Raw genomic sequence first — 17767 nt, 5'->3', positions numbered from 1 at the left:
TTTTTTCCCTTCTAAATGGATAGTCAGTGAAAAACAATGCTCACATGCATTAACCAGTTAATATGAACGGGTCAGGGTTCAGTCTGGCTGATGTCCAGATGGAAAATTGCTTGTATGTAGTAAATTAGCCTGTCAGTTGGCTCCCGTCACGGACACTGCTGCAGTTGTCAGCTGTATAACATTTTCTAATGGTGGGCCATGTTTAAACCTCCTACTTCCACCATAACCATACAGTGGATGTTGCCATGGGGTTAAAAAGTACCAGTAACTTGTTTCTTTTTTTCCAATAATTGTAAAGTGCAGGCAAGTATAAGAAAAGGAACTTTCCTATCAGTAACAATGTACTGCTCAAATCTGTCTTCACTGAAGGAGCAGATTACATAGAAGTCTGAGTGGAAAACTGCAAAAAAAAAACAAGTCTTTTAAAAGGCCAGAAATTTCCTCAGGTACACCAACATGGCAGCTCAGGGAGCATTCACACAATCTTAAAGGGGTCGTCTCACTTCAGTAAGTGGCATTTACCATGTAGAGAAAGTTAATACAAGCCACTTAATATATTGTTATTATCCATATTGCCTCCTTTGCTGGCTGGATTCATTTTTCTATCACATTATACACTGATCGTTTCCATGGTTACAGACCACCCTGCGATATAGGAATAAGCACCAGCCTATGTGCGCTCCCACGGTCCCAGTCACCAGAGAGGCCGATGCTTTTTGCTATAGTGTGCAAGCACGACCACCACTGATGGATTGCAGGGTGGTCGTAATCATGGAAATGAGCAGTGTATGTGATGGAAAAATGAATCCAGCCAGCAAAGGAGACAATATGGACAATCACAATATATTAAGTGGCTTCTATTAAAGGGAATCTGTCACTAGCATATTAACAAATATTTTTTTTTTATGAATCCATGTGTAATAAAGTACCTTATATCCATATGTCTTGTTCTTTTTATTGTGAGTCTTGTCATTTCTTCCAAAAAAGGCTTCTTATGATATGCAAATGAAGCTGTAAGGATCCCAGAGGGGCGTTATTCTTTCTCCACGGTGCCCAGGAACGCCCCTCTGAAGGGCCGTGCCCGCCTAAATTTGAAAACTAATAACTCCTCCAAGTTCAGCTAAATCGCCTCCCAGAGGCGAGGCTAAGTGCTCCCCCCCCCCCCCCCCCCAGCGCCGCGCTCAGCGGCAAACACCCCCGATCCTCCTCTCGCCTGCAACCGAAATCCCGCGCAGGCGCAGTGTCGGCGATTTAGCTGGCTGAGGAAACAGCGAACACATCACTGGGATCGGCGCATGCCCAGTGACGCTGTTGAAGCTGTCGCCCTCAGTAGTCTTATCATAGCGCAGGCCCAGGAAATTGCCGGCACTGCGCCTGCGCGGGATTTCGATTGCAGGCGAGAGGAGGATCGGGGGGGTGTTTGCCGCTGAGCGCGGCGCTGGGGGGGGGGGGGGGGCCCTTAGCCTCGCCTCTGGGAGGCGATTTAGCTGAACTTGGAGGAGTTATTAGTTTTCAAATTTAGGCAGGCACGGCCCTTCAGAGGGGTGTTCCTGGGCACCTTGGAGAAAGAATAACACCCCTCTGGGATCCTAACAGCTTCATTTGCATATCATAAGAAGCGTTTTTTGGAAGAAATGACAAGACTCACAATAAAAAGAACAAGACATATGGATATAAGGAACTTTATTACACATGGATTCATAAAAATAAAAAAAATGCTAATGTGCTAGTGACAGATTCCCTTTAACTTTCTCTCCATGATAAATGCAACTTACTGAAGTGAGAGAACCCCTTTGAAGGCTATGTAGACATTTTTTTTGTCATTGCATTGTACTTATTTTGAGATAAAAATCATTTTTTTTTCTATTGGTCTTTATTAAAAACTTTGACCCCCTGTTTCTGTGCAAGCCTGAGCTTCTCTAATAGCAGGATCTGAATTTACACTCTGTTCAGTTCAGTCAGGCAGCTCAACTGATGGGCTCCTTATTTTTGACATTATAAACACTCAAGAGCTGAGCTATATCTTACTGATAAGAATGTGGCTTAAATAAGTGTTTATTACCTCTTAGTAGTTTTACAGAAAGGTTATTAGATGACCTGCACAAAGTGAAAGTACCAGTCACACAGTTTAAAAAAAAAAAAAAGTTAACCATTTGTAAGAGAATGGCTCTATATTTAATAAAGACCAATTGAAAATATGATTTTTAGGCAAAAATGAGTAAAATGCAAACAAAAATTGTCTCCAAAGGTGTACATAGCCTTTAGGTGTTTGCATGTTGCCGCAAAGTGTAGAGCATGTCCTATCTCTTGTGGTACTTTTGCATCTGTGCCACAAGATAACACATATCCTATAGCTCACCGCAGCATGCCGTCCACGGACCCATTAACCACTTAAGGACCACAGGTTTATACCCCCCTAGTGACCAGGCCCTTTTTTACAAATCGGCACTCCACAACTTTAACGGTTTATTGCTCGGTCATGCAACTTGGCACCCAAATGAATTTTACCTCCTTTTCTTCTCACTAATAGGAGCTTTCATTTGGTGGTATTTCATTGCTGCTGACATTTTTACTTTTTTTGTTATTAATCGAAATTGACACTTTCGGTTGTAAAATTTTTCAAATAAAACTACATTTCTATATAATTTTTTTATCTAAATTTATTGTTCAACATGTCTTTGATAAAAAAAAAATGCAATAAGTGTATATTTATTGGTTTGCGCAAAAGATATAGCATTTACAAACTATGGTACAAAAATGTGAATTTCCGCATTTTGAAGCAGCTCTGACTTTCTGAGCACCTGTCATGTTTCTTGAGGTGCTAGAATGCCAGGATAGTATAAATACCCCACAAGTGACCCCATTTTGGAAAGAAGACACCCCAAGGTATTCCGTGAGGGGCATGGCGAGTTCCTAGAATTATTTTTTTGGCACAAGTTAGCGGAAAATGATGTAAGAAAATAAAAAATAAATACAAAGTCTCATATTCCACTAACTTGTGTCAAAAAATTAAAATTTACATGAACTCGCCGTGCCCCTCACAAAATACCTTGGGGTGTCTTCTTTCCAAAATGGGGTCACTTGTAGGGTATTTATACTGCCCTGGCATTTTAGGGGCCCTAAAGCGTGAGAAGTAGTTTGGAATTCCAATGCGTAAAAAATGCCCTGTGAAATCCAAAAGGTGCTCTTTAGAATTTGGGCCCCTTTGCGCACCTTGGCTGCAAAAAAGTGTCACATGTGGTATCGCCGTACTCAGGAGAAGTAGGGCAATGTGTTTTGGGGTGTATTTTTTACATATACCCATGCTGGGTGAGAGAAATATCTCTAAAAGTCAACTTTTTTCCCATTTTTTTTTTTTTTTATACAAGGTTGTCATTTTAGAGAGATATTTCTCTCACCCAGCATGGGTATATGTAAAAAGACACCCCAAAACACATTGCCCTACTTCTCCTGAGTATGGCGATACCACATGTGTGACACTTTTTTTGCAGCCTAGGTGCGTAAAGGGGCCCAAATTCCAAGGAGTACCTTTTTAGGAGGGCATTTTTAGACATTTGGATTCCAGACTTCTTCTCACGCTTTAGGTCCCCTAAAATGCCAGGGCAGTATAAATGGAGAGTTCCTAGAATATTTTGTTTTTTGGCACAAGTTAGCGGAAATTATTTATTTATTTTTTCTTACAAAGTCTCATATTTCACTAACTTGTGACAAAAAATAAAATTTTACATGAACTCGCCATGCCCCTCACGGAATACCTTGGGGTGTCTTCTTTCCAAAATGGGGTCACTGGTGGGGTATTTATACTGCCCTGGCATTTTAGGGGCCCTAAAGCGTGAGAAAAAGTCTGGAATATAAATGTCAAAAAATTTTTACGCATTTGGATTCCGTGAGGGGTATGGTGAGTTCATGTGAGATTTTATTTTTTGTCACAAATTAGTGAAATATGAGACTTTGTATGAAAAAAATAAGAAATGTAATCTATTTCCGCAAAAAAAAAAAAAAAAAAATCTTCTATGAACTCACCATGCTCCTCAAAAGTGATCTTTATAGCGCCGCAGCGATTTTACTGTGTTTTTGCAGTGATCAGAATTTTTTTTTAAAAATTCTGTCACTGCGGTGGGGCGGACTGCACGCAAGTGTGCGCACAAGATCAGGCCTGATCGGGCGAACACTTTTTTTGTAGAGCCTATAGAACAGGTCCTATTCTTGTCCGCAATTGCGGACAAGAATAGGCATTTTCTATATAGTTCTGGCAATGTGCGGATCCGCAAAATGCGGAAAGCACATTGCCGGTGTCCGTGTTTTGTGGATCCGCAAAACACATACGGACGTCTGAATGGAGCCTTACAGGGGGGTGATCAGAGAGTCTATATGGGGTGATCAGGGGTTAATAAGTGACAGGGGGGGGTGTAGTGGTGTTTGGTGCTACTTTAAAGAGCTGCCTGTGTCCTCTGGTGGTCGATCCAAGCAAAAGGGACCACCAGAGGACCAGGTATATTAGACGCTGTTATCAAAACAGCGTCTAATATACCTTTTAGGGGTTAAAAAAAATAAAAAAAATCGCATCTACAGCCTGCCAGCAAATGATCGCCGCTGGCAGGCTGTAGATCAGCTAGTTTACCTCCGGTTCCTGTGAACACGCGCTCCTGTGTATTTTTTGATCATTCATTATTACACTTTGAGTCAAGGCGACCAAAAAATTGGTTGTTTCGGCAGTTATTTATTTTTACAGCATTCACCTGAGGGGTTAGGTCATTCATTAGGTCAGTCATCTTTACAGATGTGGAAATACCCAATATGTATACTTTTTCTTATTTAAGTTTTACACAATAGCATTTTTGAAACCAAAAAAAGTTTGTGTCTCCATAGTCTAAGAGCCATAGCTTTTTTTTTTTTTTTTTGACCTTTGACCGATTGTCTTAGGTAGGGTCTCATTTTTTGCGTGATGAGATGACTGTTTGGTTCTATTTTGGGGGGCATATGCCTTTTGATCGCTTGGTGTTGCACTTTAAATGATGTTAGGTGACAAAAAATACAATTTTTTGGCAGTTTTTAGGATTTTTCTTTTTTTTTTACGGTGTTCATCTGAGGAGTTAGGTCATGTGATATTTTTATAGAGCAGGTTGTTACAGACAGGGTACTTTTACACTTGCGGCAAAGGATTCCCGGCAGGCAGTTCCGTTGCCGGGACTGCCTGTCGGATCAGTCAGAACGTATGCAAACTGACAGCATTTGTCAGACAGATCAGGATCCTGATCTGTATGACAAATGTATTGAAATGCCGGATCAGTCTCTCCGGTCTAATTTTTTGCGGTCTGAGCATGCGCAGACCGCAATGCCAGATCAGGCATGTGTTCTGGAATTTTGGACGGAGAAAAAAGCGCAGCATGCTGTGGTATCTCTTATCTGAAAAGTCAAAAAGGATTGCATTAGGATAAAACTGATCTGTTATTTTCCGGTATTGAGCCCCTAGGACGGAACTCAATGCCGTGAAAGAATAACGCTAGTGGGAAAGTACCTTAACATATCTACTTTTTTTTTTATTTTATTTAACACAATAGCATTTTTTTGGGGAAATTGTCTTAGGTAGGGTCTCATTTTTTGCGGGGTGAGGTGACTGATTGGTACTATTTTGGGGGGCATACGCCTTTTTGATCACTTGGTGTTGCAATTTTTGTGATGTAAGGTGACAAAATAAAAGGCTTTTTTGGCACCTGATGTTTTAGTGTCTCCATGTTCTGAGAGCTATAGTGTTTAATTTTTTGGGCGATGGTCTTAGGTAGGATCTAATTTTTTGCGGGATGAGGTGACTTTTTTTGGTACCATTTTGGGAGGCATACGCCTTTTTTTTCGCAGTGTTTATCGATGGGGTGGATCATGTAATATTTTTAGAGCCGCTCGTTACGGACGCAGCGATACCCAATAGGTGTGTTTTATATATATATGTCTATATCCATCAGGGAAAAGAGCAGTTTTTCTTTCACTTAAAACTTTTTTTTAATTAAAAACCCCTTTTTTTTAAACTTTATTTCTGTCCCATTCTGGGGGTCTGATCCCCTCTGCAATGCATTACAATACATCTGTATTGTAATGCATTGCCTGTTAGTGTATTACTCTGTAATACACAAACAGGTTGCCTAGGAGATCCAGCCTGAGGCTGGATCTCCTGGGCACCTGTAGAAGGCAGGTCCCAATGCCGTGCAAGGCATTGGGCTGCCTCCTCACCCATCAGGTCCTGCCACAGCAGCATGGCGAATCGACAGGCTCCCTCATCATCCTCAAATCCTTTCTATGTCGCAGTTAGCGGCATAGAAGGGGTTAATCCGTCGGCATTGGCTTGTACAGCGATGCTGGCAGATACAGCCAGACCCCTGCAGTGATTGGGCGCGCACTGCTATTATGCCCGCCTGATAACCATGACGTAATAGTACGTCAAAATGCGGGACCGCACCTGACGCCATGACGTACTATTATGTCATATGTTGGGAAGGGGTTAATGGAAGACAGTTTATACTTACCTGTGTAATTGAAGATGGTAGTAAGGGGCAGAGTGCTATTGTAATGTGATGCGGTTCTGTTCATGTTTGTGTTCCCTTTTAGATAATGTAAAAGCCTTGTTTAAGCGAGGACGAGCCCATGCTGCAGTCTGGAACACGTTTGAGGCAGAACAAGACTTTTCACGGGCTGTTGAACTGGACCCATCCCTTGCACCACTGGTTGCAAAAGAGTTGAAGAAGCTTGAGGAACGTATAAATGAAAAAGAGCAAGAGGACAAAGCCAGGTTTCGAGGCATATTCAAATGACTGCAACCTGACTCCGTTGTATCTAGGTCAAGGCTCCATTGTGACTTGCACAATATAACGGTGTGGCCTTCAAGCCATTCTGTCTTCTGAACCACATCTTAAGCCAAGGGGCAGATAGCATCTTGATTGTATTAATAGATACAGTAACGATCAGGCTCTGGCTGCTGTCAGACCACAGTATACTTCTGGAAACCAGACACACGCAAAGCTGTCAACAAGAGTAACTTTATTTGCTTATATATATATATAAAAAGTGGAAAGTGTTTAACAAAGTGCAGAGGCAGGGGATGTCACGTACGTGCATTGCGTTCTGTTTCGGCGAGGCATTCTCTCACAAGAGCCCTGGCATGAATGATACCTGCAGTGACACAAGTATCCCATTAGTTATCACACGCTGCATCTTCTGGTCTTTATTTCATCCACAGCTTTTACACTCACCTCTTTTCAATCTCTCCATTGCACTTTTGCTCCCAGCATACGTCGGTCTGATCTCTCTTCCCATCTCTTCGATAACAGACAACAGATCACTATAGGTCCCCTGGGAGACAGCCTGTGACACAGCGGGCTTCACTCCCTAGTGATAGGAATGTTATTTTTTTTACATGTCATGGTCACACATTAACATTTTGTATTGTTTGTATATTTATATCACTGCATGCAAACCTGTGTACTCAGTAAATGAAATGTTACATCCACCCGCAGGTCCTATATGCCGTCCACATAAGGCTCTGTTCTGCAATCCATTGCAGGCTCCAGCAGTATCGCTGCAGCTTGCCACTACGCAGATGTGAACAGAGCCCAAGTTACTTGAGTTGCCCATATACAAAAGAGCAACGCTTTAATGATTTTGGTTGGCCTGGCCGACTCCCCCAACAGTTGAATCCTGGGGAAAGAAGTACTGGGCCTGTTTAATGGGAGATAAGAGGCGACCAGAGGTGTCTCCCCATTGAGAATATGTGCGAGCTGTTTGGCTGACATGTATTGAAGGTATATGGTCACTTACAGTCCTCAGTGTCCTATCAAGTGCATATGAGAATCAGGTAAGGAGAGGATTGAGTCTTAAAAGGGGTTGTGCAACGTTAGTTGATTGACCTATCCTCAAGATAAGACATCAATATGAGATTTGGAGGAGGGGGGAGTCAGACCTCCCCCCCCCCCCAATCAGCTGTTTAAAGAGGCTACAGTGCTGGTGCCCTGTCCTTTTCGATGTTTTCAGGCTGTCTAACTTGTAGCGGCTGTGAAGTGTAATTACAAATGCTCATCCCCACAAGTTAAATTTGGACTATTATCGACAGTAATATACGTGTAGTTCTGCAGATTATTCTTTATTTTCCTGCTGCCCCCAGTTCCCCCGCTGTCAAAACTACTACTGACTACTCTCCAATGTATTTCAATGCAGTTCTGATTACAGACTGCGGGGTAATTGGGGGGGTGTCAGCAGCAGGAAAAAATAAATAAAAAATAGTGATCTGGACTCCTTATCTGCAGGACTACTCATGTGTTACTGCAGATAATGGTCCAGTCAGGTGACAGATTCCCTCTAACCTCCTAACAGTTCTGCTGGAGTGCCCCAGCGGGAGGGTCCGCTTTAGCTGCTCATATCTCTGGATTGGTAGCAGCTAGAGACAGATTTATCTTGTTTGAAAGCTGGCATTTCAAACTTTCAATTCCAGCATTATCTTCATTGCATTGGAAGCGATCGCTGTTAGAAATCAGGATGGCAGTGAATGCAGTTGAAAGGGAAAGTAAACGCAGATTTCACCACGATTATTTCTGACTTGAATATCTCATGCTGATGCGGTGACTGCCAGCTTTCAAACAAGACCAGGCCCATATTTCTAGCTGCTACCAATCCAGAGATGTGAGCAGCTAAAGCAGCCACCCCCGTTCTAGGTGGTTAAGACGTTGTACGGTTAAACAGTGAACAGGCCATAGCCTCTTAAGGCTCATTAGCAGTCAGGCCCTCACTAATCGGATACTGATGACTTATCCTTGAGGATAGGTTATCAATATACCAGTGCAGCACAACCCCTTCTAAGACCATCGATAACCTCTACATTTTATCACCAGAAATGTCTATAACCATGTAATGCAAGAAGCTGAGACCTGGTAGGTCTAGTTCATAGAAATCCATGCTGTGCTCCATTCCAGCCCATATATCACCACCACAAGCTGTCATATGAACATGGCAGTGTGTTTTGCGGTGTCTGACAAATCTACATGTGGATTTTGTCAGTTTGCCCCAAATTTCACTCTTTGCAAAGGACAACATCTGCACAATTGTTTTGTTGTGGATTTTAAAGTCTGCACTGTAGGTCAGTTTACACTTGGAAAGTGTATGCACCATATAGAATGGCGGAGATGCTAGGAAAGTCTTAAAAAAAAAAAGAAAGCTGTGTTATATAATTTCCTTTCGGCAAGTCTGATTACTTGTCATGCAGCAGTGACATCATGTATATCCAGGTGACTGCTGCAGTCAACCACTGTCCTCAGCAGTCTCATGCCATACAGGCAAGCATCATAGTCTTGTCGCCATTTGTGACTAGACCCACCGCCGCAGCTCTGAATACAGCGGTGGGGCGCAGGAGATGATAGTTCTCTGCCCCACCGCCGATGTTCTTCTCAGCAGCGCAGTGGAGGAGTCTCTCCCTCCCCCTGTGCTGCTGCCGCCAATAAGAAGAGAGACGGGAGGAGGAGGGGAGGGGCTGTGGCCACTGCGCCACCAATGAAGATAACTGACCTGTTAATACAAATACAGGAGGCGGGTGCCGGAATCAAATAGCTGGCACCCGACCTCTGACAGGGAGCTGCGATCAGCGGCAGTTAACCCTTCAGGTGTGGTACCTGAGGGGTTAACTGCAGCGGATCGCAGCTCCCTGTCATAGAGGTCGGGTGCCGGCTATTTGATTCCGGCACCCGCCTCCTGTATTTGTATTAACAGGTCAGAGGTCAGTTATCTCTTCCCCCCCCCCCCCCCCCCCTCCTCCTCAACACCCCAGTATAAAACATTGGTGGCACAGTGGCAATAAGAGTTAAAAAAAAAAAATATAATATTTAACTCACCTCCTCAAATTGATCGCGCAGCTGCCGGTCTCCTGTTCTCTCTTCAGGACCTGTGGTGACGTCACTGAGCTCATCACATGGTCCATTACCATGGTGATGGACCATGTGATGAACACAGTGATGTCACCACTTTGACAGGTCCTGAAGAAAGAACAGGAGACCGGCAGCTACGCGATTGGAGGTAAAAATTTTTTTTTTTTTTTAACCCTCAATTGAACTACTATGCATTCTGTATTAAAGATAATAATACAGTGAATAGACTCATCCTAGCAACCATGCGTGAAAATCGCACTTGCTTGCGATTTTCACGCAGCCCCATTAACTTCTATGGGGCCTGCGTTGCGTGAAAAACACACAACATGGAGCATTCTGCGATTTTCACGCAACGCACAAGTGATGCATGAAAATCACCGCTCATGTACACAACCCCATAGAAGTGAATGGGTCCGGATTCAGTGCGGGTGCAATGCGTTCACCTCACGCATTGCACCCGCGCATGAACATGGCAGTGTGTTTTGCGGTGTCTGACAAATCTACATGTGGATTTTGTCAGTTTGCCCCAAATTTCACTCTTTGCAAAGGACAACATCTGCACAATTGTTTTGTTGTGGATTTTAAAGTCTGCACTGTAGGTCAGTTTACACTTGGAAAGTGTATGCACCATATAGAATGGCGGAGATGCTAGGAAAGTCTTAAAAAAAAAAAGAAAGCTGTGTTATATAATTTCCTTTCGGCAAGTCTGATTACTTGTCATGCAGCAGTGACATCATGTATATCCAGGTGACTGCTGCAGTCAACCACTGTCCTCAGCAGTCTCATGCCATACAGGCAAGCATCATAGTCTTGTCGCCATTTGTGACTAGACCCACCGCCGCAGCTCTGAATACAGCGGTGGGGCGCAGGAGATGATAGTTCTCTGCCCCACCGCCGATGTTCTTCTCAGCAGCGCAGTGGAGGAGTCTCTCCCTCCCCCTGTGCTGCTGCCGCCAATAAGAAGAGAGACGGGAGGAGGAGGGGAGGGGCTGTGGCCACTGCGCCACCAATGAAGATAACTGACCTGTTAATACAAATACAGGAGGCGGGTGCCGGAATCAAATAGCTGGCACCCAACCTCTATGACAGGGAGCTGCGATCAGCGGCAGTTAACCCTTCAGGTGTGGTACCTGAGGGGTTAACTGCAGCGGATCGCAGCTCCCTGTCATAGAGGTCGGGTGCCGGCTATTTGATTCCGGCACCCGCCTCCTGTATTTGTATTAACAGGTCAGAGGTCAGTTATCTCTTCCCCCCCCCCCCCCCCCCCCCCCCCTCCTCCTCAACACCCCAGTATAAAACATTGGTGGCACAGTGGCAATAAGAGTTAAAAAAAAAAAATATAATATTTAACTCACCTCCTCAAATTGATCGCGCAGCTGCCGGTCTCCTGTTCTCTCTTCAGGACCTGTGGTGACGTCACTGAGCTCATCACATGGTCCATTACCATGGTGATGGACCATGTGATGAACACAGTGATGTCACCACTTTGACAGGTCCTGAAGAAAGAACAGGAGACCGGCAGCTACGCGATTGGAGGTAAAAATTTTTTTTTTTTTTTAACCCTCAATTGAACTACTATGCATTCTGTATTAAAGATAATAATACAGTGAATAGACTCATCCTAGCAACCATGCGTGAAAATCGCACTTGCTTGCGATTTTCACGCAGCCCCATTAACTTCTATGGGGCCTGCGTTGCGTGAAAAACACACAACATGGAGCATTCTGCGATTTTCACGCAACGCACAAGTGATGCATGAAAATCACCGCTCATGTACACAACCCCATAGAAGTGAATGGGTCCGGATTCAGTGCGGGTGCAATGCGTTCACCTCACGCATTGCACCCGCGCAGAAATCTCGCCCATGTGAAAGGGGCCCAAGGGTGAATAGGACAAGGGTTCCAGCCCCTAAGGGGGCCAATAGTAAGTAAAAAAAAAAAAAACACACTAAGGCTACTTTCACACTTGCGGCAGTGTGATCCGGCGGGCAGTTCCGTCGTTGGAACTGCCTGCCAGATCCACCGATCTTGATGTGACTGAAAGCATTTGTGAGACTCATCCGGATGCGGATCCATCTCACAAATGCATTGCAAGGACTGATCCGTCTCTCAGCTTGTCATGCGGACAGACGGATCCGGCATTCCAGTATTTTGAATGCCGGAACCGGCACTAATACATTCCTATGGAAAAAAAATGCCGGATCCGGCATTCAGGCAAGTCTCCAGTTTTTTTCGCCGGAGATAAAACCGTAGCATGCTACGGTTTTATCTTTTGCCTGATCAGTCAAAATGACTGAACTGAAGACATCCTGAGCGGATTACTCTGAATTTAGAATGCATGGGGATATGCCTGATCAGTTATTTTCCGGTATAGAGCCCCTGTGACGGAACTCTATGCCAGAAATGAAAAATGCTAGTGTGAAAGTAGCCTAAAATATTAAGTTTAAATCCCCCCTTTCCCAATTTTACATATAAAATATATAAACAATAAATAAATAAACATATTACATAGCGCTGCGTCCAAAAAGACCAAACTATTAAATTATTAAAAAATATCTCCTATGCGGTGTGCGGCGTAACTGACAAATAAATAAAAACCATGCGATTTGCCATTTTTTAGTCACCTTGTCACCCCAAAAAAAATAGGATAGGACTGTTCTATTATGGGCCGAACGTTTCATGAAATGCACGTGGCTTTTTTTGGTGTGTTTTTTATTTTTTGCGTGGTATTGAGTATCGCAATACTTTTTTATGGTGACGAAAGCGAATCAAAATTTTGGTATTGAAACAACCCTATCTGATCGGCGTAGCGTTGTCACGATACCAAAATTTTGATTCGGTTCCGATTTGGCGTCTAAAAATTTAATTTGGCTCCAAAATTTTTCAGTTCAGGAGCCAATGGCTACTAGGTATTTTTTTTTAGTCTGGAGCACTGCAAGCCCCAGTCTCGACCCCATTTTCAGTGCATGTCTGATTATGGATAAACCCACAATGTCTCACCTGAATAAAGCCCATGGAAGGAGGTCCAAAGTCACTGAAGATGGGTCGGAAGGAGGAGACTGAAATGGCTCCCGATGGGGATGAAACCGCGGCTCCTGGCACTGCAAACCACATGAGGGGATGAGATGTTTATGGCTGCACACAACTAGCAATCCGCAGTATAATTGCAACCACACGGGGTGCCAGGTTACAGGGGGACACAAACAGTGATAATGTTGGCATTCATAGATGTAGATGGAAAGATTTGTGACAAAAAGGTAAAAGAATTACTACAACAGCAGCGGTAAGTAAAGACACACAGCAGCCTGCCAACACAGAAGCCATTGGTGAACCTGATAGTAAAGTGGTTTTCCCATCTCATAAAATGGGGGCATATCGCTAGTATATGCCCCCCCCCCCCCATTGTCTAATAGCTGTGGGTCCCAGAGGTGGAACCTGCACCTATCTCGTAAACTGAAGGATGGCGCACCGTGCATGTGTAGCCGCCCTCCTTTCACTTCTATTGGTCCGCTAAAATATAGCCGAGCGCTGGCTTAGCCATTTCCGTCGGCCCCATAGATGTTAATGGAAGCACACCTCACTTGCGTGGCCACAGCTTCCATTCACTTCAATGAGGCCGACAGAAATAGCGGAGCCAGCGCTCAGCGGCCCCATAGAAATGAAAGGAGGGCGGCCACACATGCACGGTGCCCAATCCTTCACTTTGCCGGCTCAGTCTACGAGATATTTGTGGGACCCGCACCTAGCAGACAGTGGCATATCCTAGCAATATGCCCCATTGTCTGACATAGGAATACCCCTTTAAGGAACTGCACTTACAGCAACCCCAGTAACACAGGAGCAGGGATTTCAAATTCCCCATGGCTGCTGTCCGTGGAATAAGGGGAATGTGTCCAGTGCCAGAATACAGACACCTGGTAAGACCACTGCCGGAAATGCACTTCCCTAACATACAAATGAAGGTTTACTAAATGCTATCATTTTCATCCATTACCATTTATATCTACATACCTGGTGTATATAGCCTCCTGCAGGCAAAAAGTGGAGCAGTCCTCCATAGCAACTGATAGCAAGAGAGACCTGCCTGTGGGGGTCTAACAGCTGTAGGTTATATACACCAGGCTCACTGGAAGGCTCTCCGAGCCACAGTGGAAAGTCGCCAGAATGGGCCGATGTGACCATGGATTTTACAGTAATGCCGATTTACTAAAAAGGGCATTCTGGTTCCTGCAAGTCATCTCCAACCAACTGGTGGGGGTCCGACTGCCGGGACCCCTGCTGATCTCAGAAAGGGGTTCCATTCCTCGGGCCTAATGGATCGGCAGATTGAACGTCCCCTATGGAACTGCTGAAGATTCAGTACTTGGCTGTCTCCAGCAGTCCTGCACAGAAGGAATGGAGTGGAAGGCTGCATTAGGACTCAGGATTGGTGGGGGTCCCAGACGTCAGACCACCACTGATCAGTAAGTTATCCCACACACACATCGTAATACAACAGCTGATCACCAGGAGGTTGTATAAGCCGGACCGGAGGTGATCAGTTGTGAATAACCCTCAGGAGTAAGGGCGGCCATACACAATTCACAGCCGACGCTCTCTCCCACCTTCCCCATACAGGTTTGGCTAAACTTAACGTGTACGGGGAGAAAGCCGCTGCCAGACACTTCTGGAGGAGGTTTATCTCCTGGGTTAACAAGAGGATGTAGCCCGATCCTTCTCTACCCCGACATCTGTTGGGGAAGAGTCAGCAGCATCACACAAGGGAACCTGTCACCTGGATTTTGTATATAGAGCTGAGGACAGGGGCTGCTAGCACATACACAATATCCAGTCTCCATACCTCTGTGTGCTTTTATTGTGTAAAAAACCCCAACGATTTTATAGATATGTAAATGAGGCTACTAATTTTTCGAGCCCAGCCACGCCCACTGTGAAGGAGCCCAGCACCGCCCCACATCCTCCGAATCTCTTCCTTGCTCCCCAAAGTCACAAAGCTAGAGCGCCGTAATCTTGCGATGCGCGAGCTAGCGCATGCGCAGTGTCGTCATAGTGTTCCTTCCCTGTCAGACTCAGGGAACGCATTGCGAGATTACGGCGCTCTAGCTTTGTGGCTGGGCTCAGTCAGAGAATGCTGGACTCATCTAAGGTTCATTTACATATCTATAAAATCTTTTTTTTTTTTTACACAATAAAAGCACACAGAGCTATGGGGACTGGATATTGTGTATGTGGCGGCAATCTAGCAGCCCATGTCCTCAGCTCTATACCCAAAATCCAGGTGACAGGTTCCCTTTAAGGCCTCCTGCACACGATTGTATCCGTTTTGCGGTCAGCAAGTCGCGGATCCACAAAATGCGGATGCGGTTTGTGTGCGCATCTGGAACTTTTTGCAGGTCTCACTGTAGAAATACCTACAAGAATAGGTCATGTTCTATAATCTGCAGCATGGATGTGGTCAGCAGCTCCATAGAAATCAATGGGAGCACATTCGATCTGCAAAAAATGCATGAGGCCAAGCCCACCGTTCTCAGCAGGTTCAGACAATACACCAATGGGTATGGGGTAGGGATGAGCAAATTGACTTCGGACGCTTCATCCAAAGTCGATTTGCATAAAACTTTGTTAGAATACTGTATGGAGCGAGCGCTCCGTACAGTATTAGAATGTATTGGCTCAGATGAGCTGAAGTTATTATTTTGTGAAGTCTCACAATACTTCGGGTAATAACTTCAGAAATTAATTTCTACTGTAAAAAAAAAAAAAAACTTGGGACCGAACCAGAGCTCGGTACAAAGTTTTTTACAGTAGAAATTTCTGAAGTTATTACCCAAAGTCTTGTGAGACTTCACTAAATAATAACTTCAGCTCATCTGAGCCAATACATTCTAATACTGTACGGAGCGCTCGCTCCATACAGTATTCTAACAAAGTTGTATGCGAATCGACTTTGGATGACGCGTCCAAAGTCAATTCGCTCATCCCTAGTATGGGGGCCCCAACGCCGGTCAATGCTTGTTCGGCCAACAGCCATCTCTCCTGACTGCTCCACACACTGGCTGAGCACACACGTCCTGAGTGGGCAAGGGGGAAAAACCACTGACACTTCTGTGCTAATAGCTTCTACCCCCCCAATCTTCTGTCAGAGGAGAATGAAGAGGCCACCATACACAGATGGTCAGCAGGTTCAGGGGTTGTCCACTTTACTACTAATAGGTCTATTCTCAGGATAGGTCACTAATAACTAGGGGGTCCGACACCCTCCCCGATCAGCTGTTCTGCAGTAGCTTCAGCACCGGATCTACAGTTCTGGAGCTACTCTAACTGTTGATCAGTAAGGATGCGAGGTGTGAGACCCCCGCCAGTCAGATACTGATGGTCTATCCTGAGGATAGGCCATTAATATAAAGAAGTGGACAGCCCCTTTAAAAGGGTTGTCCGGGTTCACACCTGAACACAACCCGATCTGCACTCATTCACCATGAATAAGTGGAGCATTTCATGCTCCCTCTCGTCCTGCTCTGAATCACGCAGGGCAAGACCTGGTGACTTACTGGGCTCTTCATGGGTAAGCTAGGCAGAGGCTCCCACCTAGCAGTGAGCCCGGTGATGTCACCGGCACTGATGGGTGGGCTTTAGCAAGCCCTAGCCTGTTTTTACAGGCTAGGACAGCGCTAAAGACCAGCCATCAGAGCTGGTAATGTCACTGGAATCACTGCTAGGCAGAAGCCCCCGCCTAGCAGTGTCCAAATTTAAACAGACAGCCCTTGCCCTGTGCGATGCAGCTCAGGGCAAGGAAGAGCATCGCGGCGTGAAAAGCTCCGATGCTCCACAGTGAATGAATGCAGAACCCACACAACCCTTTTAAGGCTTGCTTAAAGGGGTTGTTTGCAATAATAAAAAAATTTCAGACAAGTACTACAAATGCATAAAATACCAAATGCGGTTCTACTCAGCCCTGTTCTCTGCCGCACTGGTCCAGTACCACTACTGGTTTACACCAGCCACTATCCTCTGCGGTAGAGCGCTAAGGACAGCAATTGGGTGCAGCGGCCACATGCCAAACTGGACCAGCGCCACAGAGAAAGGGGCAAGTAGAACATCATTTGTTTGAGACCGCTGACAGGTGCTGACAACCCTTTTAAGACTTTTAATACACAGACATCTAGGACACGGATCCAGGCGGAGTGGAAAGTGGCCGGCTCCCCGCCGGTAAGGTCAGAGGGCTAGAAGCGGCTCCTGCCACACAGAATGTAATGCTCTACACACACTGCAGGCGGTTACCGGGGGTGCCCGGGGCGCTGTTGCTTCCTGACGGTGCTGGGGCGATGGGCTTATAGGACATGCTTCCCGGTGACTGGCAGCTGAGGCGGCCTCTGCTCGCAGGATATGGAATCTCCTCCCGGATGACTGGCTGGTCCTCCCCTGGGTGCTGGACAGTGCGGTCTCCCAGCTTGTTAGCTGCCCTCTTACTGGCGGGAACAGCCACCGGCTCCTCTTGTGCAATCCGCTCAGCCTCCCGCTCTCCCGGCCGCTCCTCGCCTGAGAGCGTCCGTCCTGACGTTCACTGTTTCCCGGTCCAAAGGATAATGGCGCCGGACCGCTCTCAACCCCCTCACCTCAGCTCACCCGGCTCCCCAGCCACTACGCATCGTAACGTCATGACGTCGCATGCCGGCCGGCAAGCCACACCCCTTCAGGGTTGACGCTGCTTCCACTAGTCCCCTCAAAGTGGCGGGAACATGGCGTTTGTCAGAAGTCTCATAGACCCCAGTAGTGATTGCTTGTAAATGATATGAAAGGCTAAAGTCTGATGTTTGCCTCTGTATTATAACCTCTCTCTTTGTAAGATCTCTGCTTGTTGTCAGTAAA

The 17767-nt window shown here is 45.5% G+C and overlaps 2 protein-coding genes across 3 annotated transcripts in view; one reads left to right on the top strand and one right to left on the bottom strand.

The window, feature by feature from the left end:
• Positions 1 to 7498, top strand: part of LOC121003074 (aryl hydrocarbon receptor interacting protein) — a 31816-nt gene extending 24318 nt beyond the window's left edge. Inside the window, exon 6 of the mRNA XM_040434641.1 lies at positions 6601 to 7498. Coding sequence (XP_040290575.1) covers positions 6601 to 6803 — 203 coding nt within the window. The 3' untranslated portion in view covers positions 6804 to 7498. The remainder of the gene's footprint in view (positions 1 to 6600) is intronic.
• CDK2AP2 (cyclin dependent kinase 2 associated protein 2) lies at positions 6876 to 17556 on the bottom strand. Of its 2 annotated transcripts, XM_040434652.1 has the most exons (5): positions 17180 to 17556; positions 12899 to 12999; positions 7242 to 7377; positions 7102 to 7161; positions 6876 to 7011 (listed from the first exon to the last, which is right to left on the bottom strand). In XM_040434652.1, exons 1-5 carry the CDS (start codon positions 17238 to 17240, stop codon positions 6971 to 6973), a joined length of 399 nt encoding a protein of 132 aa, XP_040290586.1. In that variant the 5' UTR covers positions 17241 to 17556; the 3' UTR covers positions 6876 to 6970. The 2 variants fall into 2 exon arrangements, with proteins under 2 accessions (XP_040290586.1, XP_040290587.1); XM_040434653.1 differs by lacking the exon at positions 6876 to 7011 and having other exon boundaries at positions 7013 to 7161; positions 17180 to 17554.
• Between the last annotated feature and the right edge of the window lie 211 nt (positions 17557 to 17767).

This window comes from Bufo bufo, chromosome 6, assembly GCF_905171765.1.
Source record: "Bufo bufo chromosome 6, aBufBuf1.1, whole genome shotgun sequence".
Lineage (NCBI taxonomy): Eukaryota > Metazoa > Chordata > Amphibia > Anura > Bufonidae > Bufo > Bufo bufo.
The sequence above is the reverse complement of the archived record's forward strand: the minus strand, read 5'-3'. Positions and strand labels throughout refer to the sequence as shown.

Bases quoted from the DNA above. Each gene is read 5' to 3' on its own strand.
- CDK2AP2 (XM_040434652.1), bottom strand. From the start codon at position 17,240: ATGTCCTATAAGCCCATCGCCCCAGCACCGTCAGGAAGCAACAGCGCC. The intron at 13,000-17,179 runs GTAACCGCCTGC...TGTGGTTTGCAG, and splicing joins CAGCGCCCCGGGCACCCCCG to TGCCAGGAGCCGCGGTTTCA. The intron at 7,012-7,101 runs GTACGTGACATC...TCTTGTTGACAG, and splicing joins CGAAACAGAACGCAATGCAC to CTTTGCGTGTGTCTGGTTTC.